The following is a 25,229-nucleotide window of genomic DNA, read 5'->3' on the forward strand; positions in this document are numbered from 1 at the left end:
GGTAATTACTCCATGTCCCCCCCCCCCCCCAAAGCATGTAAATGCATAAGAGAAGAGCTAAAAGTTTAAAGGAGATATGGTCCTAATATGCTATATTAACATTTTTGGTGTGACAGTCAGAATACAGCAGACACAGAAATGAGAATGCAACTTCATTTGGATACTGTATACATTTTCAAATTTCTGCGTACTGGCCAGTTACCAGTAAAATGAATGAGTAAGTGTTGGAGCAGCTCCTGTATAATGAAAACCTAAAATAAGTTTGAATTTTAAAACTTTTAAAAGTTAACTTTTTAAAATTTTAAAATTTTATTTGAAAGGGGAATTAAGGAGTTTTTATACACACACGCGTGCACGTGCGTTCCCGCTCATTAAGTCTGTGGACAAACTATGTTTCTTTGCATTCACACCTGGCCCTCAGTTTTGGTGAAAGAGTTTGAGATAATGGAGGAGCATGCAAATGGGGCATTTCAGACATGAGCTGAGACGGAAGATAGTGAAGATGACACTCAAAGAGTAATCAGCAAGATAAGGAGGAGAATCAGGGCAACTAATGAGAGGAATAAAGCAGAGGAGGAGATCCTGAAGGTATTGAAGGGAAAAGAGAATTCAAGCAGAATAAGAATAGAGAAGTGTCCTGTTGACTCAGCTAGAAGGTAGCAATTAGGGATCAGGGCAGTTTTGTTGGAGAGAAGAGAATCCAGATTGTATGGTTCAAGGAAAGAGATAGGGGAAGAAATGTAGGCGGTAGGAGCAGAGAGCACATTTCAGTGCTTGAGCAAAAGGATCGTTTGGAGATGAGATTTTAGAGATCAAGGGAATGTTTTCTTAATATGTGTTTTTAGTCAAAACAAAAGTAGCTGGATGGACAGTTGGGCAAGGAGACAGAAGAAGAGGAAAGAACACACTCAACAATAAAACCTATGGCACTGATAGAGAAAAGTATTTTTTCTGCAAAGCATTTAAACAAGTGCTTAACTTCAAACATATGCTTAAGTGTCAATGAAGTCAACAGGACTTAAGCATGTGCTTAAGCACTTTCCTGAATTGGGCCTACTAACACAAATACTACTTTTGACTTGGATAAATGCAAGGCACAAAGAATGCACAGATTAAGAGCTAAATTCTGCCATTGACAATTGCTCATGTTAACGGAAGGCAGAATGGGTCTCTAAACATTTCTTTTTACATTTATATAAATGGTCAACCATCAGGTGAAAGTTGAAGGCACACACAGATTTTAGATAGTTCTGAATTTGCATGTGTCATTCATTTGACTGGAGGATATTGGCACCAGTTTAAATTTCAGAGCAATGCCCTTTTATTATTCGTATATATTTATTACTTACGGTATGTTAACCAAAAAAGATCACCATTGAATTTAAACTGTGATGTGCATATATGAAATTAAGGTTTAGCTGTTAATTTATGCAAAATATTTGGTTTATTGCTTTTCTTATTTACATTGGCTTACATAACAAAGAAAGAAAACACATGCCAGAAAGAGCTAACAAAGGATGGCTACCTATTGTGGATTGTTACCAGTATCGGGGGTAGCCGTGTTAGTCTGTATTCACAGTTTTTGTGGATTGTTACCATTATCCATTTATTATAATTATTCAAATTAACTTGTACATTTCTATCAGAAGTATCAGTGACGGCAGAAAGGATGCAGCTGAAGAGAAAAAATTAAAGGACAGCTTAATCCCTTATTTTTCTCTAGCTGTACATTTAAGAGGTGCAGTGGAGCTGGGTAACGATCTCTGCCAATAATAGCACAAAGGAGAGGTTGTTAGGGTAGCTCAGTATGTCTGCATCTGAAGCTTGTGGGCTGAAATCCCTACAGTACACTAAATTCTGGAATTTTGCTGGTGAATGGGGGTAGTGAGTTTCCACTCTCGCAAACTGGGAAAGTACCGACTACGGATGTAGTTGTAACCATTGCAGTTATCACCTTTGAAAAGTAAACCAACAGTTTCTGTACCTCAGGACAATACTCGTCAAGCTCAAGGTCAGATTCAGCTCAATCCCAATGCAAAACTCCAAAACCAAACATCAAGTCAAGATTATTTATTTTACAACTCTTTTACAGTATGTTGCACCATGCTGCTTTCATTTATCATTTTTTACATAATGGCATAGGGCCCTAAAATTATGTCATTGTATGAAGCGTAATAAAATGTCTTAAACATCATCATTTCCAGTCTCAGAACAAAAACCAGATATATTCTGAGTTAATTTTTCATGTTCTGAGCCTATAAAGAGGATAAGTTCCATTTTTAGAAGAGGCTTGGCTAGTTGACTTCCATACTAAAGCTAAGGGACTGAGGCAATGGGAAAGGAAAAGCAAAGATTTATGTACAACATGATGCTACTAAAAAACATAAAACCCCACTATTGCCAACAAACATAATAATATTACACCAGAAATAGACAGAAGAGTCAAAAGAAACAATCCTTTGGGACTGACTGCATGAATCTGTTAATTAAGCAATAAGAAACTCTAGGGATATTATAAAACATAATGCTAAATGCTTTTCTGTCTCATGAGCCCTAAAAGTGAGATTAAACTATTAATACTCTCCCCTTCAGCTTGGAGCAACAGCTCATTTGGGGGTGGGGGGGGGGCGCGGAGATGTGTGCATGTTCTATTTAGCAACATTCAATGATCCTTGACTCTAGCCTCCCTCATGTTCCCACCATTATCACTAATATCTTATAAAGCACCAAACACCATAGTATCTAGACCAGAGGTGGGCAACCTGTGACCCGCATGTAGCCCATCAGGGTAATCAGATTCCAGGCCATGAGACATCTTGCTGGCATTGACCGTCCACAGGCACGGCCCACCATAGCTGCCAGTGGCCACGGTTCGTCGTTCCCGGCCAATGGGAGCTGTGGGAAGCCGCAGTCAGCACTTCCCTGCGGCCCGCACTGCTTTCCAAAGCTCCCATTGGCCAGGAACGGTGAACTGCGGCCACTGGGAGCTGCGGGGGGCCATGCCTGTGGACAGTTATTAGCAGCAAAATGTTTCACGGCCTGCAAGCATATTACCCTGATGGGGCACCCTCCTCCTGTCTCCGTTCCTCCCCACATCTCATCAAAACTTCTCCTTTTCTGCTCTCTGCTCTCCCAATTCCTTTCCATCTCACCTATAACTTCAGTGTCATTTTCTTGCTCTCTCCCTTTGCCCTTACAAATCTTCAGCTCTTCTCCACTCTCATTTTCCTCCTCTGGAATCTTTCTCAATGCAGGCCCACTGTTTAGCCCACACTCTCCTCATGCATTCTCTCATACTTTCATGCTTGCATCTTGGGTTCTATTTCCGTAAAACTGATTTGCACTATTCACATTCCCTGTTTTCTCCTTCCATTCTACTGTTCATTCTAACAGAAACAACCTGAGGCAGGGTCTCCCACTGGCCCTCCTTAAGCTGAATGAAACCTGACTCTATACGCTCCACTCTGCATCTGTCACTGGTTTTTGCTTTGGAGGCCTTTCCTTCTCATATTCCCACAACAGGGCTGTTCTCAAATTGAACCTCTCTTTGCCTCACTCCTTTGGTCCATTCCAACTAGCTGTTTTTTCCCTCTCCTTCTGAGTGGCTTTTTACTACTTTCCCGTCCTCCTAGTCCCTAATTTCAGTGCCAGGCACTCAAATACCAGAGTGATGATTATTAGTCATGATGGACAAAATTTATCTCTGGTGCCACTCTATTGACTCCAATTAAGTTACACCAGGGATGAATCTCGCCCCATGTGTTCTTTAGTTTTAAGGTTTTTAAACTTTGTGGCAAAATAAGCTTCAGCAGATGAAAAAAATAGGTTTATAAAGTTAACAATGTTTTCAAAAACAGTATTATTCAGCTCCCACTGGTTAATTTATGCTTTACAATGTTGACCAGCCAACTTTACAGCTCCTGATATGCAAGTGGTTTCAAATGAGCCTGGGATATGCAAATCCAGCTTGTCTTACCTTTAACATGGCTTCTCCCATCCTCCAACAGCGGTACTACTATAGTGTTATTCATATTTCCCGGTGATCTCACAGCTGTGTAGACTACAGGTACCGACTGCACCACCACTGGAATGCGGTGCACATGACTCATTTTGTTGGACTGTAAATTCATGGGGCTTGAAGGTGGTACTGGATGGATTATGTGCAAAAACTGCTGGCCTCCAACACCAGATGCAGAGGCCACAAGAGGGCCTGGAGTTAATACTGATGGCACAGATGCCGCTGAAGATACTGATGTTATTACCGTAGGGGAGGAAGCTGGCCGACTAGAAGAAGAAGAAGTTGAAGTAGAAGAAGGAGAGGAGGCTGATGCTGTCATGGAAACCGGTGAAGATGAGGCTGCTGTAGGGGATGACCTGGCTTTGTTTATTGACAAGTCCACTGGTTCAGTTTGTGTCTGGAAATGGTCTGTAGATAATGAATCCTCTGGGGGATCTGCCTTCATGTTATTGAGCAACAAGGGTACAGCTTCCATGTCTGGATAGTTGTGGACGTTTGGAGACTGTGGGGGGGGGGGGAAAGAAACATGATTATATTTTTAGTCGCTGATATTAAATATTTGGCTAAGACAATTTAAACATTTAATTGATAATGCATATTTAACATGAAGTTCACACTTGGTTCTTAAGGCCACTGGAGTTTTGTTTCTGTTCAATGTGGCACCTGAAAGAGCAAAACATCAAGTGAAAAATATGTGTACTTCATCAGCAATATAAAATCCAACTAATATTTCCACATCATTGAATCGGAACAACATTTCTCTACTGGCTTACCATTAATAGTAGACAGGATTTGATTCCAGATTGCAACACTGCAAAATGACCTGTAAAAAGCCATTGCTGGGCTTTTTCAGACCTCAGTTAATCTAATACAACTCTTTAATAAAAAGATACAATTAGTAACCTTTCTGTGTGTTTCTTCTACATCTAGGTAGTTCAGAATATAGCCTCAATCTCTAGAATGCTAGATATCTCAGAATATCATTGCTGATGAGCTAATAAGAAATGCCCAAAATCCATTGCTTCAGACACACTAACTAAGCCATTTTTGGCTGTGACACGTTTCTTGTTTGATTTTAACTTAGCCTCTAGGTGCCTGAATTCCCCATCCATAAAATGGGGATAACAATTCTTTTTTTTGTTTTTGCCCTCTCCATGTCCCCTTCACATATTTTTAAATGGTAAGATCTTTGGGACAGGATAGTCTCTCTATATATGTATGTATGATATGTACCTATATATAAATGTACACTCATCTCTGTTGGGGCCTCCATATGCTATTGTAGTACAAATAATCAAAACAATAATTATATTATATGGATAATGAGAATAATGCATACTTCAATAGATAAGATAATTCTACACACAAATACAGGATAGAAAATACCATCCTTCAGGGCATACACCAATCACTGACTAACATGGTTATAAAGAAATATTCTTAATGAGAAAATTATTCCATAATTGTCCATTATGTACTCTTGTGCCTTCCTTTGAAGTGTCATCTGAACTATGTGGACCACTGGTCTGGGAATGTCTATGTTGATTTTGCGGTAAAGTGGTAAGTAGTTATACGAATGGGACAGAGGAAAATGTATCTTTTTGACCATAGAATTTACCACATTAAATCACAGACTCATAGATTTTAAGGTCAGAAGGGACCATCACGATCATCTAGTCTGACCTCCTGTACATTGCAGGCCACAGAACCTAACCCATTCCTGACAGTGAACACTTTTTAGCATTTTTACTTTAAAAAAAAAATGAAAATTATATACATGATGTAGCGCAGATTGGTTGCTACCACAATCATGTCACAGAATTTGACGAGGTTAATCTCAGAACAGGGCTCTACATTTTATTGTGGTAGTTCTGACCAGTGTTTTGAAATAGCTGGCATGCTGAGACCCCTGCCTAGCATATTGACCAATACTGTCTCATTGTACTACCCCACTTGTCTCCACCTGTTATTTCTTGTCTTATACTTAGTCTGTAAATGGCTTTGGGCAGGTATTGTCCTTTTGTTCTGTGTTTATACAGTGCCTTGCACTAATGGGTTCCTAGTTCCTGTCTTTGTCTCCTAGTGCTACAGTAATACAAATAAGAAGTAACAATAGTAACAACAATAATTTCCATACAATTATACTGAACTAGGCTTCAATTGCGAAACTGCATTTGAAAACTTAACAAACCCCACAAGAATTTCCTAAAACAGAAATGAAAATCCTCAAAAATCAAGAGGGTTTAACCACCTCTGTACTTCAGTAAATTCAGGATTCCAATAATTCATTTTAGCATTCATTGTAATAGACAACAGGATGCATTTGAAGCCACTGATGCTTTGGAAATCTTGTATGTAAAATAAAAATGGTAGTGTCTCAAAAAGTACCCCCTATTTTGTACGGGTGGATGGGACCACATAGTTCTGCACCACTGCTTCCTGCTTGAGACTGACCTACTCCAGAAAGAATCTGCCATTTTGTATGGATCTCTGTCTGCCATCGAAGACATTAATTGAGGTTGCAAAAAGCTCATATATCAGTTGTGTCTGAATTCAAATTCTAAACATTAGATCATCATTATTTTCTGGAAATGTATGGTATGAACAAACATTTTCTACCAAGAAGTACTATTCTAGTCTTAAAAAAGCAGGAACTCTTTGAATGAGAAAATATATTAACCCACATTCTTAAACAAGGGGGGGGTTGCTGAATTTTCAGCATGTTATTTTTTAGCATCGCCCTAGAAATGTAATTAACTATTGCCTTCCTGTCACTGAACAATGACTTTTACAGTTAAATTTAATTAATCTACCCACTTTTTATTCAATAATTCAAACCAGAAGGGTCAGTATACCATCGCTAAAGGGATCAGAGGAAAATATAGTTTTAGCTGTCCATTCAGCTTATGAAGAATGTTGAATGAAAAGTCAATGGGGCTCTGTTTCAGCCCTGCCCTTAGTCACCTTTATCACATGAGCTGGTGATGTTGGGACCTAGGACTGAAAAACTGTTTGACATCTGGAAGGGACTTTTGGCATATGGCTACACTGCCAAATTGCTGGGTGGATTTTTTCACCTCTCATCAGGCATCCAGGGAGGTCTGGTTGGAGGGAGTGGGGAGTGTTCACTTAATTGTCACAACTTTGGCAGGTTCCAGTGCAGTTGGTGGGCTAAAGAAGGGTCTGATTACAGATCACTGTAACTCAGTGGGCTGCCTGGGTCTGACCCAGAGTACAACATGACATGGTGATGGGTGTGCCTCTTTGTCTCACACAGCATTTGGCTGCGCTTATCTCATAGTTCCAGCCTCCAATGTGGGGGTTCTTGGGTATGCCTCCTGATGTAGAACGGGCATTTCTTTCATACTCACCATCAGGGTTTATAGACCTTGGGGCCTTGGTGCACAGTTAACATTGGCACTCGAACAGACCAGTTGGGTAGTTTGAGGAGTGGATCCCTATAGGTTAAGTGTTTTTACTAAAGTTACTGCCTCTGCATTTAACAATATTCTAGCGTATGTCTTGTCTCCCTTTTAAAACTTGAAATCATTACTTCTTTAGTCCAGTAACAAATACTACCAGGATCTCTATATGTATCAGCCCACTGCTACTAGATTGGAAAAGAAAGAAAGTGAATCTGACACATCATAAAAACAAAACAAACAAAAGCACCCAAAAATCAAAAACATTATTGTGCATTTCAAGACTATTGTATAAATATGCTGGATGAAACCTCATACCATGCTTTTCAAGCCTATCTACACCGAAACAGAGTTCTACTTTGTCGCCTTCCCACTGTTTCCCTGAATTTCACCTTCCTTGCCATACTTTAGTCTATATTCTAAAGTTGTCTCCCATGTCTATTCCATGTCGCCACTCCTTTGAATCTTTTCCTTGGTTCTTGTCTATATCTAAATGATTTAGGGCTTATAATTTCTGCACACCAAAGATACCTAACAGATCTGGGGAACCAGCAGAGGCTATCAAACTCTGCAGGACCAGAGAGATTCTTGGCTTCAGCAACCCCTCTGGTTCTGTACAACTTACAAGCTTCACAGGTTATTCAGACCCAGTAAGACTGTCTACTCTTGTGGAGTTTTTCTGTCCTTCCTGATGGAATTTATAAACTCCAGCAAAGAGCTGTCAGAATCTAAATTCCTCTTTCTCCCTGGCAATGTTCTCACCAGGACAAACGCGTTGTTATAAGCTGCATCAAAAGTCCTTGATGAGGACAATGGAATAAACTAAGTTTAGAATTAATACACTGGCTTTGAGACAAGAAGTTAAAAAAAAAAAGAAGTCAGAAAACCTCCAGTTGTTTGAATTATCACATATCACAAACACCTTGTCTGATTACCATCAAACTGTCCCATATTATTTTCCACATGCAGTGGAACTTACATGAACACTTTCAGATAAAATTACTTTGTTTTGGCAAAGTTAAAGGAGAGTAAAAATCAAACTTGTCCTGAAAAACAAGCCACAATCATCCACTGTTGCTCCCGCAAAATGGGGCTCAGCCCTCTGTGCTGTCAGAATTAGGGTGGGTTTAAGTGCCATAGCTTTCACCTCTGATTTTCATGCTTGGTGGGCAAGATTTAAGTGACCAAGAATATCTTATTAAGGTTTTCCTAATGCTTCACTTTCAAAAGAAAAACATACTAGATTCCAAATAATGGAAATGACTTAGCATAGCACAAATAATTCTGCTTTAAGTAACACAATGATACACTTGGAATTCTTGTACAAGAAAAAAATGCATGTAGAAAGATTGGATTTAAGGATGTTTAATCTGATAGCTCCATTTTTCCTCATTAAAACGGAAATTTTTCCTACTTCTTCATACCTTTGGCAACAGCTCAGACTTGGAAATAGGAGAAGTGGTTTAGAAGGAAAAGAGATCCCTTTCCAAACAGCATTAATTTTTAAACACAAGTTTAACATGGACACAAATACATTTCATTTTCAAATCACTTATGTTTAAATAATGAATTTCCAAAGACTGAGTAAACATTAAAGTTAGTTGTTAATTCCATTTCCATTCCCAGGACTCACAGAAGAAGTACCAAAGGACTTCATCACCAGCACTGAAGGAAGGCTGGTGACTACTTCTTTCCAAAGCCAATGTTATTTAGGACTTGGCTACACTTGCAAGTTAGAGCGCATTAAAGCAGCCTCTGACGCCCTAACTCCTGATGTGTCCACACTGGCAAGGTACGTAGAGCACTTGGACTCTGCAGCTGGAGCACTCCCAGTAATCCACCTCCACGAGAAGCATAAAGCTTGCTGTGCCCCAGTGAACGAGGTGTTGCATTACTCCGCTGTGATTGGCCTCTGGAAATGTCCCATAATCCCCTGAAGTCAAGTGGCCACTCTTCTTATTGTTTTGAAATTGGCTACATGAATGTGGATATCCCCTTTCAAAGCTGCAAGCTGTCAGCCTCCACTCAAAACCCTGCTTTGCTTCCAGCATTTATAATGGTGTTAAATATATAAAAATATTTTTTTTTAATTTACAAGGGGGGGTCACACTCAGAGACTTGCTATGTGAAAGGGCTCACCAGTACAAAAGTTTGAGAACCACTGCCTTAGACCATGGGTTGTCTGGCAGATGAAAGGCAAAAGTGATATATTTCTTGAATGTGAAGCCTAATTCTCTTTGGCATTACTAAGGTCATATCTACACTAGCAAGCTTACAGTGGCACAGCTGTACTGATGCAGCTGTGCCGCTGTAAAATCGCTTGTGTAGCTACTTATGCTGACTGGAGAGAGCTCTTCTGTCGATATACTGAAACCACCCCCAAAGAGCTATGATAGCTATGTCAGTGGGAGAACTCTTCCGCTGACATAGCACTGTCCACACTGGCGCTTCTGTCACTGTATCTTATGTGGCTTAAAGGAGTGGTTTTTTCACACCCCTGAGTGACACAAGTTTTATACTGAGAAAAGTGCTAGTGTAGACATAGCCTAACTCTACCTGCTGTCATTGATCCTTTTCCCCAAACCAATAATCAATAATGTATTCAAAAAACTAGATGTTCAGCATAGATGCATCATTTATATTTTAGTAGTATTAGATTGCTCCATTAAAGGGAGAAACTGAGAGAAAGTCAATGCATAGCACAGTAATTTATAGGTAGGGAACAAGGCAATAATTCAAGAGAAACAAGAATCTATAAAAAGCATAAAACAATATTGGTGCTTGGCCTAGACTAGAATATTACTTATCTACAGTACACAAAGCATATTTATAATATATTTCTGGACCCTGTACCTATACTTCAGTTTCAGGATAAAAGATAAAAACTTATAAATAAATGGCAGAAAATATCATAGAATTATACCAATTACTTCAGTGGGATTATTTGTGTAAGTACGACTGACATGAATGAAAGCTGCAAGGCTGGACAGTTAGTTCTTTTAATATTTCCTCATTACTCAATGCCTCCAGCTTCTGATCACTTTTGTTGTTCTTTTCTGAACTTCCTCGAACCTGTCTAGATCCTTCTAGTATTGCAGTGCCCAGAAATGACAATAATATTCAATGTGAAGTTTTAGTTGTGCTACATAGAGGGAGAACAATTACCTCTTGCTCTATTTTGTAAAGACTCTGTAGGTAGTCCAAAACTTTGGGTTGTGTGTGTGTTTTTTTTTTTGTACCACTGAAAACTCATGTGTTCCAGTCCATTTCCACCCCAACATCTCTTTGAGCATTACTGGTTTTCAAGTTTCTCTTTCCAATTATATATATATTGATGTTTCAATTTATTTTCCAACAAGTGTATTCATTTTTCCAAGCTTAATCTGAGCCTATAATTTACTGCCCTTAATTCTAAACTCTCCAAGTTCCTTTTTATTTTTCGGACCTTAATGATATTTGCAAAACCTCCCAATTTAGAACATTTTCTGAAACTCAAAATGTTGTTTATCTTCTGTGAAAGAACTGCAATAAATATGTTAGACAGTAGTGGACCTAATGTTGATCCTTGGCACCGCACCAGAACCTCCCACAGTATCATACAGTGTCATTTATTGTTACCTCTACTGGAAATTTCCAGATATTTTTCAGTCCACCTGAAAATGTTCCTAGACCAACCAATTCAAATTAATTCTGATGGCAAGATTTCATGATGCCTTCTATCAAATGGCTTACTAAACTCCAAATAGTTTGCATCTACTACATTTTATCATCCACTGCATACAGGCAGGGCTGGTTGCAGCACCTACTATGAAGGTTGTTCAACATTTCCCATTATATTATTATTTATTATTTGTTTCAGAGTAGCAGCCGTGTTAGTCTGTATTCGCAAAAAGAAAAGGAGTACTTGTGGCACCTTAGAGACTAACAAATTTATTAGAGCATAAGCTTTCGTGAGCTACAGCTCACTTCATCGGATGCATCCGATGAAGCGAGCTGTAGCTCATGAAAACTTATGCTCTAATAAATTTATTAGTCTCTAAGGTGCCACAAGTACTCCTTTTCTTTTTATTATTTGTATTACTGTAACACCTAGAAGCTCCAGTCCTGGACCAGGACCCATTAAATCTGGCTGAAATTTTCCAGGCTGCATTGTCTACCTCTGGCTGAATTTTATGGGAAAATTTCATCCAAAATTGGTGAATCGTTTCTGAGAATGAGGCTACTGAAACGTATCTTGTTCTGTCTGTTAAAAAATTCTGGAAAACTTTACTTTGAGAGGCTCTGGTACTTCCATGATTTGGAGCAGGGATTTGAAATTGGGCAGAATGATAGCCTTTGTATCAAGCATGTGCCTTTTGACCTCCCCATGAAAATCTGCTCAGTTCTGGGAAACAAGCAATATCTTGTGGTTGAACTACACAGAAAGGTTTTAAAAAACTGTTTTATTTCATATAAGACAACCAATTCATTGAGTAACCTGAGAAAAGTCTCTTTGTCTCAGTTTTCAGTCAGCAAAACAGTATCACTAACATTCATCTACATTAAACATTACATGATTAATCCACTTGAGTCTCCTTTTATGTAGGTAAAGGCATATTCACCCCATTTCACAGGTAGGAAACTTGAGGCAAACTTAAGGAGTTTTCCCAAGATCAGAAAGGGGAAAAGTGTCAGAGCCAGAATCAGAACACCTTAGTTCTTTGCTCTGTGCTCTTGTCATAAGACCATGCTTCTATTCTCTATTTTTTCCAGTTTTATTTTTCAATAGTTAGTTAAATAAAAACAATCTAAAACAAAATCAATCAACACTCATAATAAATATTTTAATATTAGAATCTGATTCTACATAATTGTAATCTAATTTTAATTGTGTGAAAATATCGCAATTATAATCTATGGTAGTAGGCAGTGAGTTCTTATTTCTTAGCATTTTCACTGCAAGCTATAATATCCAACTAAGCAACTGAACTAAAATTATCCTATATATACATGTTTTAAAATATATGTTTAAAATATCCATTTATATTACTGGGCGTGTTACAAAAAAGAAGACTAAAGTGGTTTGGGTCATTTATCTGTTTGTTTTGCTTAGAACAGAGTCGCAGGGAACTCAAATAATCACCATAATGCTAGTCATGGATGAGTTTTGTTTCAGAGGATTGCTTTTAAGACAGGAAACATCACTTTATAAGAAGCTCTTCTTAATATCAAAAACATTCAATAACTTCTCATTTCCTAACCCTACCTTAGCCCACTGACCAGCTTCAAAGTAAATTAAATTTCCTAAAATTAATTTAAACTTCGCCAAAGAACTTGTCAATAACAAAGCAATACACATAAATAACAGATAAATTGTCCAAAATAATAAGAGATATAAGATGATTGTCTGATTGTATTCCGCGGCATGCAAGTGTTAATTTAGTAGTTAGTTCTTTTATACTCCCCCATGGTAACATGCCAGACTACTGCTAAGTCATATACAATAAGGTATCACTATCTGTCTCAAAGCTGAATATACACAGGGTTACCAGATAGTAACTGTGAAAAAACGGGACAGGGGGTGGGGGGTAATAGGCACCTATATAAGAAAAGGTCCCAAAAAACGGGACTGTCCCTTTAAAAACAGGACATCTGGTCACCCTAAATATGCACATAGGCACTGATTCAGCAAGGTACTTAATCACATATCTAACTTTAAGCATGAGTAATTCAGTGGGAATAAGCACATGCTTAACTTCCATGTAGATGCCAATCAGGAACATAGCACCTTATCCAAAGCGCATTGAAGATGGGAAAGGCTTTGGATCAGGCCCACAGACATCTTCTGCAAAAATGGGGATATTGAAAGAAAAAGAGTTTATACTTTGCTTTTGATCTTCAATAAATATTCTATAAAATATTTATTTAGTTATTTAACAAAATATTTGACAAATAGATCCTATATTCTGAGACATGTATATATACGTAATGCCCATGTATAGTGCTAGGGCACAGTGAAATACAGGTAAATACTTTTGCTTGCATGATTAGTATCTTGAGCTATTTACTAACTAGTGCACATAGAAGAGAAGTTCTGCAGCTTTACTGCAGTCATTCACCACACCCTAACCAAAATACTTTGCAGTATCATGTAATAGGTCAGAGAAAACAGGGCTTTTTATTCAGTGTTTATGCCATTTCTAGGAAACTAGGGCCAGATGGTCATAACAGCCAAAGTTCCCACGTATGCATCAGCTGCAGCTCCTATTAGGGCCCTAAATGTGAGCAGCTGAAGTCTTTCAAAAGTTTGGCCCTTAAATATTTAAGGAACATTCAAGTGTCAGATGTAAGAGTTGGTTCATACTCGCAGCTTTGCTGTTTTACATACCTGTCTTGAGAGGAGTACCATGTTATGCTAAAAGCCTTTATATGTTTGTTTAATACTCTTGAGTATAATGTAGCTTCAAGAGAAGCAAAAAAGGCCAGTAAATTATTATTATTTTAATAAATTAGTAATAAATTATTATTATTATTATAAGGACAAAAAAATCAAGACAAGCACATCAAATACATCGGTCTCTGGACAGATTTAAGGGTTCCCCTGAGATACAGCTACTGCTAGTCTTCTTGTTAACCCATGGTTCCTGTTCCTAAGCTACTTTACAGCATTAATTAGTATAGGCAAATCAGACTAATTACATATTAAATGGTAGAATTCATGCTTAGTTTTGCCCCCAATTTGAGCTAAAAATAATATCTTTAGTTTTAGTATATAGGTAACCCCCTTGAAGTCTGAATGTGATAAAACTAAAAGCTGTGGATTACAGCTGTTTTACAAATGATTTGCTGTCTCATGAATTTGGTTCAATAAGTCGAGCTCTTTACATTATAATGAAACAGAGTAAGACTGTTGCTGACAAAAAACAATGTGTGAAAGCAGGCAAGGCTATGACTCCCCCATGTTGCCACCTGGGGCAGGGCCACATGCAGATTGTGTCTATTAGGTCTTGCATTCATTTGAGAATTCTGATGTGATAATCACCCTTTGTTCCCTCTATCTTGCCTGTAACATACCTCACAACCATACGCAAATGTGCTCCCAATGGTGCACAGGTGTTATAACTGTTTGGATTACACTTGATTTCAAACAAGACTAATTGCCATCTCCCTCCCTTTAAATTACTATCAGCACAACAACAATGTGGATAGGAATTGCTTCTCAATGGTGCAAATAATCCTCCTAATATCATTCCACAGCACGGCTTGCTGCTTAGATGGTTCATTTGATCTACTTTCTGCACTCCACTGCACAGGGGCAAATTCAATAGGTGCCGTTTATCTGCACAAACAGTGGTGGGCACAGTGAGGAGCTCATTTGTGTTATTTCCCAAACAATCAATTTAGGAACACAGGAACTGCCATACCAGCAAAGAGCAGTGGTACATTATTTAGTATTCTGTCTCCAACAGTGACCAGTACCAGATGTTTCAGAGAAAGGTCAAAGTAACCACAAAATGGACAATTATGGTATAATCTGACTGTACAGGAAGTTTCATCCTAATCCCATTAGTTAGAAATTGGCTTTTACCCCGAGGCATGGAGGGTTTGTCTCCTCTTAATTTGAGGACTTTAAAAAAAAATAAAAGGAGTACTTGTGGCATCTTAGAGCGAATACAGACTAACACGGCTGCTACTCTGAAACCTAAATAAAAAATGTAACTGTAGATGCTCTCAATCATACGAATATCATATCTTCTTGAATCCTGGCAAGCTCTTGGCTTCAATAACATATAGCAACGAATTCCAGAGGCTAATTGTGCATGGTTGAACAAAAAAGTATTTTCTTCTATTTATTTTAGTTTTGCTGCCTTTCACTTTCCTTTAATATCCCCTTATTATTGTAGTATGAGAAAAAGAAAACATGAATATTCTATCAAGCTTTCATTATTTTGTACATCTCTATCACAACCCTTCTTACTCATCTCCTCTCTCACTAAACAATACAAATCTTTTCCTGGTCTTTTCAGAGCGAAACCTTTCCATGTCTCCAATCATTTTCATCACCCATCTCTACATTTTTTTTATGAGATACAATGGTCAGCTTACAGAGCTGGGTATCTGACCGTCTATTGTTTGAGCTAATACATCTAAAGCCAGGGATATGGGGTTCATTCCTCACTGCTGACAGTCCAACAAGGGACCACAACTTCATACTGTTTCAGGCGGTAGCATGTCTCAGAGACCTCCCTATGAGTGCAGTTCCAACTGGATTGAGGCAGATGTGCTGGTGAACATGAGCCTGGTCCTGCATCTACTGAAGTCAGTGGATAAATTCCCATTTTCTTCAATGCATACAAGTTGCGGCCCTGTCTGAGGAGGGGAGGAGGTCTAGGCCCAACTGAATTCAGTCAGAAGGATCACTTGAGTATAACCAAGTGACCACGTATCTGGCTGAAATGGAGCGACAAGCTGTGAAAAAATTGTTTGTAATTCCCTAACAAGACCTTAAATAGAATGGTTCATAGTTTATATATACTCTGGTGGTCTTCGCAGACAGAAGATGTACGTCATCCTATCACATGGTAACAAGGTATTTGAAATACTGTAATTTATATTCAACTAATAACTAACTCATGAAATATAATAGATAGCTTTAGATTAGAATGTGATGGTGGGTTTATCATAATTCTCCTTCCATCCTTATTAATAAAATGACTTTCCCACATAGAACGTAGAACAATGGTGCCATTTTATTGGCCAAGGTTTATACCTTAGCTGGACATTACTATTTTATTAAATTTAAAATCAGTTAACATTCATATAAAAATATCATTATCTGGACTTTACAAATCTAGTAACTGAATTCAGTGCTGGCCTAAGTGGATGCAACTCTAGTAAAGTAAATGGAAATGCACCCTCCTTGGTAGTAGTCAATAGTAGTCAATTTTGCACAGTGGAGTCTAACTTCATGAAGTGAGAGTGTAACGTTTTCTATAATTTGCTTATATTCTTTTATGAACACTTAAGGCCATATTCTCCAGGCTACCTGAGCTCAATGAAAGATCGAAGGGGGTGGGAGGGTGGAAAATGCCTAAAATGCTGTTCTAATGTGTGCTACTGTCCCCGGCCCCCAGAGGTTATCAGCCAAGTGAGATGTGACCCTGCCACATCCCCTACAACATGTGCTGAGAGAGGTATTGCCGAGACATTATGGTGGCTCAGTGCCATGCGATAACTCCCTACACAGGGAATGGATCTTCAAATAGTTGGTTAAGACAAAGCTGCCCCCTAATAAAAAGCTGTTCTAAGAGAACTGACAGCTTAAATAGTGGGATAGTTTGAAGTTGTCAAAGATTACTGCACATATGAAATCTGGTGATGAATGGTTAGATTTTTGTCTCGTAGGGATTGCAAACAAAGGAAGATTATTTGTTTAAACCAAACTTTGCACCTTACACTAATCACCTATCACTGAAAACATTGTATGCAGGTATTTTATAAGATATATAAACCTTAATTTGAAATAACAAGCAACTTGCATAACATAAGACATACATTTAGGAGAAACCACAAATTTGGTATGTAAAACATAACTTGTGCTTTGCTTTCAGTTTACTTGAGTTCAAAGGATTCACAGTGTATGTAACCATATTAATATTCACAAAAAGAAAAGGAGTACTTGTGGCACCTTAGAGACTAACAAATTTATTAGAGCATAAGCTTTCGTGAGCTACAGCTCACTTCATCACAAAAGCTTATGCTCTAATAAATTTGTTAGTCTCTAAGGTGCCACAAGTACTCCTTTTCTTTTTGTGAATACAGACTAACACGGCTGCTACTCTGAAACCATATTAATATTGTGATCATGGAAATACTGATTATACACTCAAAGCATAACATCTGCAATCACATCACATGCATTCCAAAGGAACAGAATGATTGTCAAAGATGGACATGTTTATCATTGTGAGACTAAGTCAGTTATCCAAGGTATATGGGTTCACTCTATAGCTCTTCAAAGATATAGAATATGTCTCAAGAAATAAATGCAGGGCTTGCTATAGCAATCGTATATCAAAATGACAGCAAATTTGGTGACAGGATCTTCTTGAAATGGTGCTGTTAAGTTCAGTAAGCCTGTTGCTTGAAAGGTTATGAATGATGTGAGATTTTTCCAGTATAGCCCTTTCCATATTAATCCTTTCTAGTAAAAGACCTAGCTCAGCAATTCTCAGACAGTGGGCCAGAGCTCTTTGGGGATGGGTGTCTGTGACAATTGTTCTGGGGTCTGCAAATAACATGTTCTTATGTGGCAAAAAGGGCTAATGTAATCCTTGGATGTATAAACTAGTGAGTTGTGAGTAGGAGTAGGGAGTGATTTTACCTTTGTACATGGCATTCATGAGATCAATACTGGAGTACTGCATACACTTCTGGTGTCTCCATTTTAAGAAAGGATGTTGAAAAATAGGAGAGAGTGCAGAAAAGAGCCACAAATATTACTCAAGGGCTGAAGGAAACGCCTAACAGTGAGAGAAAAAGAGCTCAATCTTTGTAGTTTATGACAAGGAATATTGAGAGGTGACTTGATTACAGTGTAAAAGCACCTTCACAGGGAGAAAACACCAGGTATTAAAGGGCTCTTTAATGTAGTGGAGAAAGGCTTCAAAAGAACCAATGCATAGAATTGGAAGCCAGACAAATTCAAATTAGAAAATCAGACATAAATTTTTAAAAGAGAGGATGATTAACCATTGGATCAAACTATTAATGGAAGCAGTGGATTTTCTATCTATTGAAGTCTTCAAATTGTGACTGGATCCCTTTCCAGAAGATATGTTTTAGCCAAATACAAGTTATGCTATAGTTAAACACAAATTATTGAGCTCAATACAGGGGTAACTGGGAAAAATTAATGGCCTATGATATGCAGGAGGTCAGATTAGACGCAGGGGGAGGGATAGCTCAATGGTTTTAGCACTGGCCTGCTAAACCCAGGGCTGTGAGTTCAATCCTTGAGGGGGCCATTTAGGGATCTGGGGCAAATATTGGGGCTTGGTGCTGCTTTGAGCAGGGGGTTGAACTAGATGATCTCCTGAGGTCCCTTCCAACCCTGATATTCTATGATCTACTGGTTCCTTCTGGCCTTAAACTCTATGAATCTATATATTTCTCCAAACAAATATATTTATGCAAATAAGCTCACAATAACAAGTAAGAACACAAAAGCCTAAAAGTCTTTATATGTCTGTATTGCTCATCTGTTCAAAGTGACATGAAACTATGGTATGTTACTATTATTTATTATCTATGAAATAAACACGGGCAAAAATAAAACTTGGCTGAATAGAAAAGTGGCTAGTTTGAGAGCCACTTGACTCGTGTCTTTCTACAAGATGGGTCAATGTGCTTCTGAATTATTATTGTGAGGTTTGAGAGAAGCCCTCAGTTTAACCTAATCTCATGTGGGACGCTCACAAATAAATAGGATAAAATACTACATCTGAAGCCACTGGACCATAATAGATGGTACTGTGCACATAAAACAAATCAGCCAGAAAATATACTGATCAGGAAAGGGCTATAGCTGTCAATATATTTATTTTCATAAATCAAAATAAATAAAATAGAAATAAAGGTTCCTGTCCCAGACTCTAAGCAGTTTTGGCAATTATTTAACAAAAAACACAAATATGACAACAAATCATCCACAAACTTTTCCATACACTGGCTGTAACTAGCCAACTAGTAAGAAAAAACCCACACATCCTACGCTCAAACAACAACCCTTCTTCAAAAGCCCTGGTGGGTTTTGCAAGGTTTCCTGAAGGTGAACAAGCTATTTCCAACACAAATACAGGTGATCTCCAAAGCTGATGGGCTCTCACTGAGAATGCCCTAACAGCAGCCTCCTCTCTCATGCACAGAGAGGTCCAGTGGCTGTGCTTACAGCTCTGGCTTTATTGAACTGAGAGAAAAAAAGACCATCATTGTGGTAGGCAGGTGCTCAGCTATGTAGGTTTATAGGTCAAAATCAAGACAACTTACGTTCTACCTGGAAACCTACAAGCAACCAACACAAATCATAGAACCCTTGTATCATTTACTTGCAGTGAGATACCTCATTGAACACGTAGGCTGTCATATTCTGCATCAGTCTCCGAAAGGATTCGAAGTATACACCCAGTGTATAAGCACTTCTCAAGTGGACTAATCTTGAGGCACCAACGGCATACATGATGGAAGCAAAGTCAGCATCACATAAGAAATAGCCACAATCTCCCAACCACACATAAAGAAAAAAGGGCATCTTTGCTACTGCTGAAACCTGATCATCCAGCAACTGGGTTCTAACTCATCTAACTCATAAGCTGCACCACAAATGACAAATGAGGAGGGGGCAAACACTCTCAGGCAGGGGGACAGGAAAAGTCTTTGTCATATCTTTTGGTTGCTTCCCTAAATCCACCAACATCACCACCGTTGTGGTTGGATTAAGCTTCAGCCAACAGTGCAGAAAAGCAACTCAGAATATGGGTTTAGTAAAAAGATAAAGAAGAGAAGGATGGGGAAATTGCATGATCCTATCATTTAAAAGAGAGTAAGAACACACACCAAAGGAAGGAATAGTAATTTAACAAGGCACTACTTAGGAGCTTTTACAAGGCTCTAGAGTTAGAGCATATCAGGAATGCTGAATTTGAACTTTAACTTGCTTTTTGGAGGAAAGATATATGGAGGTTACTTTGTGACCCTAAGAGCACCCCAATCCCAGATGGCAAAGTGTTTCCTTGTATGTAACAGTAAAACTCAGCTGACCTGACCAGCTCAATACACCTTACACACTGTTGTCATAGTTATTTAAAAGGATATGTAATGTAATGTATCATCCAAAAACTGATAATACTAGGGTTATTAATATCACTGTGAAATGTACGTTACAATCCTGTATGTGAAATAAAGGATATTCTCTGGTATGTTTTTGAGAAAGTTAAAAAAGGAGACAAAACAGTTTTTTTCCAGACAAAGAGGAACATAAACACCTCTCTGGCTCCATGGCAAACTAAGCCAGGTGTAACCATAGACAAGGACAACAGGCTATTCATTTGCATCAGAGATTGCAGAAGATCATTTGCACTGTAAAATCATAGGAAACTGCAATATTAACATGGCATCAGCTCCCTGGTGGACACAGCACTCTGAGCTGAGCTGAGCCCCCAGGAGGGCTTCCTGACTTTGAAGTCAAAGATAAACTTTGGGACTATGAGGAATTGTGAAAAAATGTTGAGGTATCCATCTCCCAAGGGAACAAAGAAACCAGCACTTTGCTTCTGTGAGGGATGGATCCTGGCCTAAGTCCTTAAGAACTGCACATGAGGACTCACCCCGGCTTGGACTAGCCGGGGAGGGATCTTTCTTCAGGGAGTAGATTTTGAAGAAGATCCGGTCCTTGTGTTTGTGAGTGTCTCTCTTATTCTCACAAGAAGCCCTGGAAAAGAAAACTTTAGGCTCAAATGTTGTAGCCTTGGCTCCTGAGCTTGTGCTCAGAAAGGCTCTGCCCATCAACTGAACTCATTTTATAAGGGGTGATAAATGAAGTGGGGGAGCAACAGCTAATTTCCTTTGTTTTCTTTCTCAGCTGTTCCCTGGGGGAGAGGCGGGGAGGAGTGTACCCCACAGGGAGGAATTCCCAAGTGATCCTTACTGGGTCCAAGGGTGGGGGTTTTTTGCATTTGGGTGGTGGCAGCGTTTACCAAGCCAAGGTCAGAGAAAAGCTGTAACCTTGGGAGTTTAATACAAACCTGAAGTGGCAAGTATTCATTTTTAGAATCCTTGAGGGCCCCCACCTTCTGCACTTGGAGTGACAGAGTGGGGAATTAGCCTTGATGGGGGGAGGGGATGACTCTCCCCAGTCTAGATCCAAACAAGGTCTCATGGCATTTTCCATGGGATATTTTCTCAGCTGGAGATCTCAACCCTTCTGGATTCAGGAAGGTAAGGAGTGGCAGATGCTGCACTTAGCAGAGATATGAGCTTCTCCAAGGCATTAAAAGGCAGCACTAGTGTTCATCATTCACTGCAAAAGAGCAGGGGGTAGCAGATGCAGTTCTTAAACTCTGCGCACAGTCCTTGTCTGCAGGGGAAAAATTCCCCAAGGCAGGAAAAAACTAGCTAAGCCATACTAACTATGCAAAATACTAGAACTATCAATACTAAGAACTATTTATAATATATTACAGGTTAAGCTGAGGAAACATGGAGGGAGCTGTGGACACAGAAGATTCCAATGCAGGCCAGGTGGTGGCAAAAAGGAAGTGAGAGGTATTGGTCCACATTGCCCCTTATATTCTTGGTTTGGAGCACAAATGAGAACAACTGCACATGTGTGGACCAATGGATGCTACATGCTTGAAATCTCTAGACTCAGACACATGGTGTGCATGTGTACCCATGTATGGAATACACATAAGGACTAGTACTCAAAGAAGAATAGTGTGTTTAGGGAAACCAGGAGATTAACAGGCATTAAGAAAATTTACAACCAAAGACCAGTGAAGTAGTTTGTTTATTCTCAATGGAAAGCTTCGGCCAACATAATGAAAGTATTTAAAGTTATGAAATACTTTGATATTGTGGAATAAGATACACTGTTTAGATTAATGCAGAGATGCTTTAATAAGCGAAAAGAACAGGAGTATTTGTGGCACCTTAGAGACTAACTCATTTATTAAGCATAAGCTTTCGTGAGCTACAGCTCACTTCATCGGATGCATAGAATGGAACATATAGTAAGATATATCTATATCTATATCTATATAGATATAGATATAGATATATATACATATACACACATACAGATAAGTTAGAAGTTACCGTACAAACTGTGAGAGGCTAATTAGTTAAGATGAGCTATTATCAGCAGGAGAAAAAAACTTTTGTAGTGATAATCAAGATGGCCCATTTAGACAGTTGACAAGAAGGTGTGAGGATATTTAACTTAAGGAAATAGATTCAATATGTGTAATGACCCAGCCACTCCCATTCTCTATTCAAACCCAAGTTAATAGTATCTAGTTTGCATATTAATTCAAGCTCAGCAGTTTCTTGGAGTCTGTTTTTGAAACTTTTCTGTTGCAAAATTGCTACCCTTAAATCTTTTACGGAGTGGCCAGAGAGGCTGAAGTGTTCTCCTACTGGTTTTTAAATGTTATGATTCCTGAGGTCAGATTTGTGTCCATTTATTCTTTTGCATAGAGACTGTCGGGTTTGGCCAATATATATGGCAGAGGGGAATTGCTGGCACATGATGGCATATATCACATTGGTAGATGTGCAGGTGAACGAGCCCTTGATGGCGTGGCTAATATGATTAGGTCCTATGATGCTGTCACTTGAATAAATATGTGGACAGATAATAATAGCTCATCTTAACCAATTAGACTCTCACAGTTTTTATGGTAACTTCTAACTTATCTGTATGTGTATATATATATATATATATATGTATATATATATATATATATACACACACATCTCCCCACTGTATTTTCCACCGAATGCATCCGATGAAGTGAGCTGTAGCTCACGAAAGCTTATGCTCAAATCAATTTGTTAGTCTCTAAGGTACCACAAGTACTCCTTTTCTTTTTTGCGAATACAGACTAACACGGCTGCTACTCTGAAACCTGTTAAGGTGCCACAAGTACTCCTGTTCTTTTTCCGGATACAGACTAACATGGCTGCTACTCTGAAACCTTTAATAAGCAAGAAAATAACAGTACATTGGGAATTCAGGCAAAACTATTTAACTCTGAGTAGTAAACCTTTAGAATAACTTGTCAAGTATTGTATTCTATTCTGTTTTTATGTCTCGCCCATCATTGTGGAATCTCAGAGCCTTCCAAAAGTATGTTTAATGATGTGATTAACATCTGACATATGTGACTATTTCTCCCTTCCCTCTTCCTGAAGGGAAATTGTGATAGTTTAATTATTTTTTTTGAGGTCTGCTATGCTATTTGTCCATGAAGGAACTAAGTCATAAAAAATGAAAATTATGTAATTCATAATGTAACCCCAAGCCAGATTTGGGTGCTATCATCATATAAACAACAAAAAACTGAGAAAAACAACAATATTGGTATGGTTATGAATTGAGCAGAGTGGATAATGTAATAATTCACAAAAATGGGATTGAGTGCAATGCAAAGAAGAAATGTATTGAGTCAAAGATTAATTCCTGAACAATTCCTTATTTATGCATTATATTACATACATATTAAGGGCCAAATTCTGTTTTCAGTTACTCGTGCTTAAATTCATGCCAAGTTAAAACAAAAACTGAGAGCAGAATATGTCCCTAAGAAAGTATCACCACAACTTTATGGACATGGTGGTGGTGCTTGTGTGTTTTCTTATTTAAGAGAATGTTACAGCTAATATACTTAGGTGTTGCTTGCAGAGCTGCCCATGACATTATGAAAAAGTGAAGTTCTTTTCAGGAAAAACCTTCAAAAATGTTTAAATATGAAATGTAACAAAATATCCTTCTTCCATAAAACACTATGGTTTTGCTCAATAGCTGCTATTCATTTTAAATTGCAACATTAGAAAGGTTAACTGATCCATCTTTAATCCATGCAAAGTATGGCTAGAATCTACAATGATGGGGGCCCTGAAACTGTGTGTGATAAGACCAAACCAGTTAGCCAGGTTTTCTGTATGTTTTGTGAACGCTCTGCCACAATATGTTCTCATGCTGTGTTTTGCCATTTAATTATGCTATGACCCATTGTTTAGTAATTGTTACTTACTGTACATTCAGTAAGATTATTTGCCCCCAAAGCCTTTGTGGTACCACACTATAATTTTTAGTTTATTCATTCATTTCCATATACTGTTGGCACTTGAAATATTAACTTCAGAGGTTCTTACAGGGTTTTAGCAATTCTACTGAAACCATTAACGGTGAACTATGTACATAAGTATGGATTCTGTGTCATAGATTTTCTAGTGGAGAGTTCAAGTAGGACATTGTGCCCTATAACTTCTTCCTCCCTATATCTTCTCCCCCTCATCCCTTCAGAATGACTGGGTGGTGTTTTGCCCTCTTTATCCTCATCCAGCACATCATGATGCTGCAACTAAAGAATTATAATATGGCCCCCTGTCTGGCGCTACCTCGTCCCTGGTCAGAGTGATATGCCACTTAACCACTGCAATGATTAACTCATCTCCAGTTTCTCTTGACACCAACTGCTTTTTGAAGAGTGAGGGAAACAGCAAATGCTTAATATGGGAGAAAACTAATGACTCAGTATTTGGCAGTTACAATAAGCACAGTACTTATGTGAATGATGAGTCACCACTTTTCATCCCTGCCACATAGTGCTGCTACATTCACTTTGCAGAAAATCTCTTTTCCAGATGGCACTGGTGGCAGAACAACAAACATCCTTTTTGCTAGAATCAAGTCAAGAGATTATTACAACTAAACTTGAAAATATTATGATAGAGGTGGGTGGCTCATGGTCATCCATGGGTGAACAGTATCCATATAGTAAGAAGTATAGTATATAATATTCACATATACAATAGTAAGAAGAATACTTAGCATATATATAGTGCTTTTCATCTGGAGATCTCAAAGTGTTTGATAATGATCTGTATTTATCATTACTTCTATTTTACAGAGGGTGAAATTGAGAGACAGAGGTCCAGGGAACTGCCCAAAGTTATACAATGTGTCAATGATAGAACTACGAGTGGAACCCAGGTCTATCAAATACCAGTCCAGTCCCTTTCTCATT

The 25,229-nt window shown here is 38.5% G+C and overlaps 1 protein-coding gene across 10 annotated transcripts in view; it reads right to left on the reverse strand.

The window, feature by feature from the left end:
• KLF12 (Kruppel like factor 12) overlaps positions 1 to 25,229 on the reverse strand; it is a 361,876-nt gene that overhangs the window by 117,788 nt on the left and 218,859 nt on the right. For all 10 annotated transcript variants that reach the window (XM_043504595.1, XM_038371243.2, XM_043504589.1 and 7 more), the window contains one exon: positions 3,977 to 4,520. In XM_043504595.1, the coding sequence (XP_043360530.1) occupies positions 3,977 to 4,520 (544 nt within the window). The remainder of the gene's footprint in view (positions 1 to 3,976; positions 4,521 to 25,229) is intronic.

This window comes from Dermochelys coriacea, chromosome 1 (genome assembly GCF_009764565.3).
Source record: "Dermochelys coriacea isolate rDerCor1 chromosome 1, rDerCor1.pri.v4, whole genome shotgun sequence".
Taxonomy (NCBI): domain Eukaryota; kingdom Metazoa; phylum Chordata; order Testudines; family Dermochelyidae; genus Dermochelys; species Dermochelys coriacea.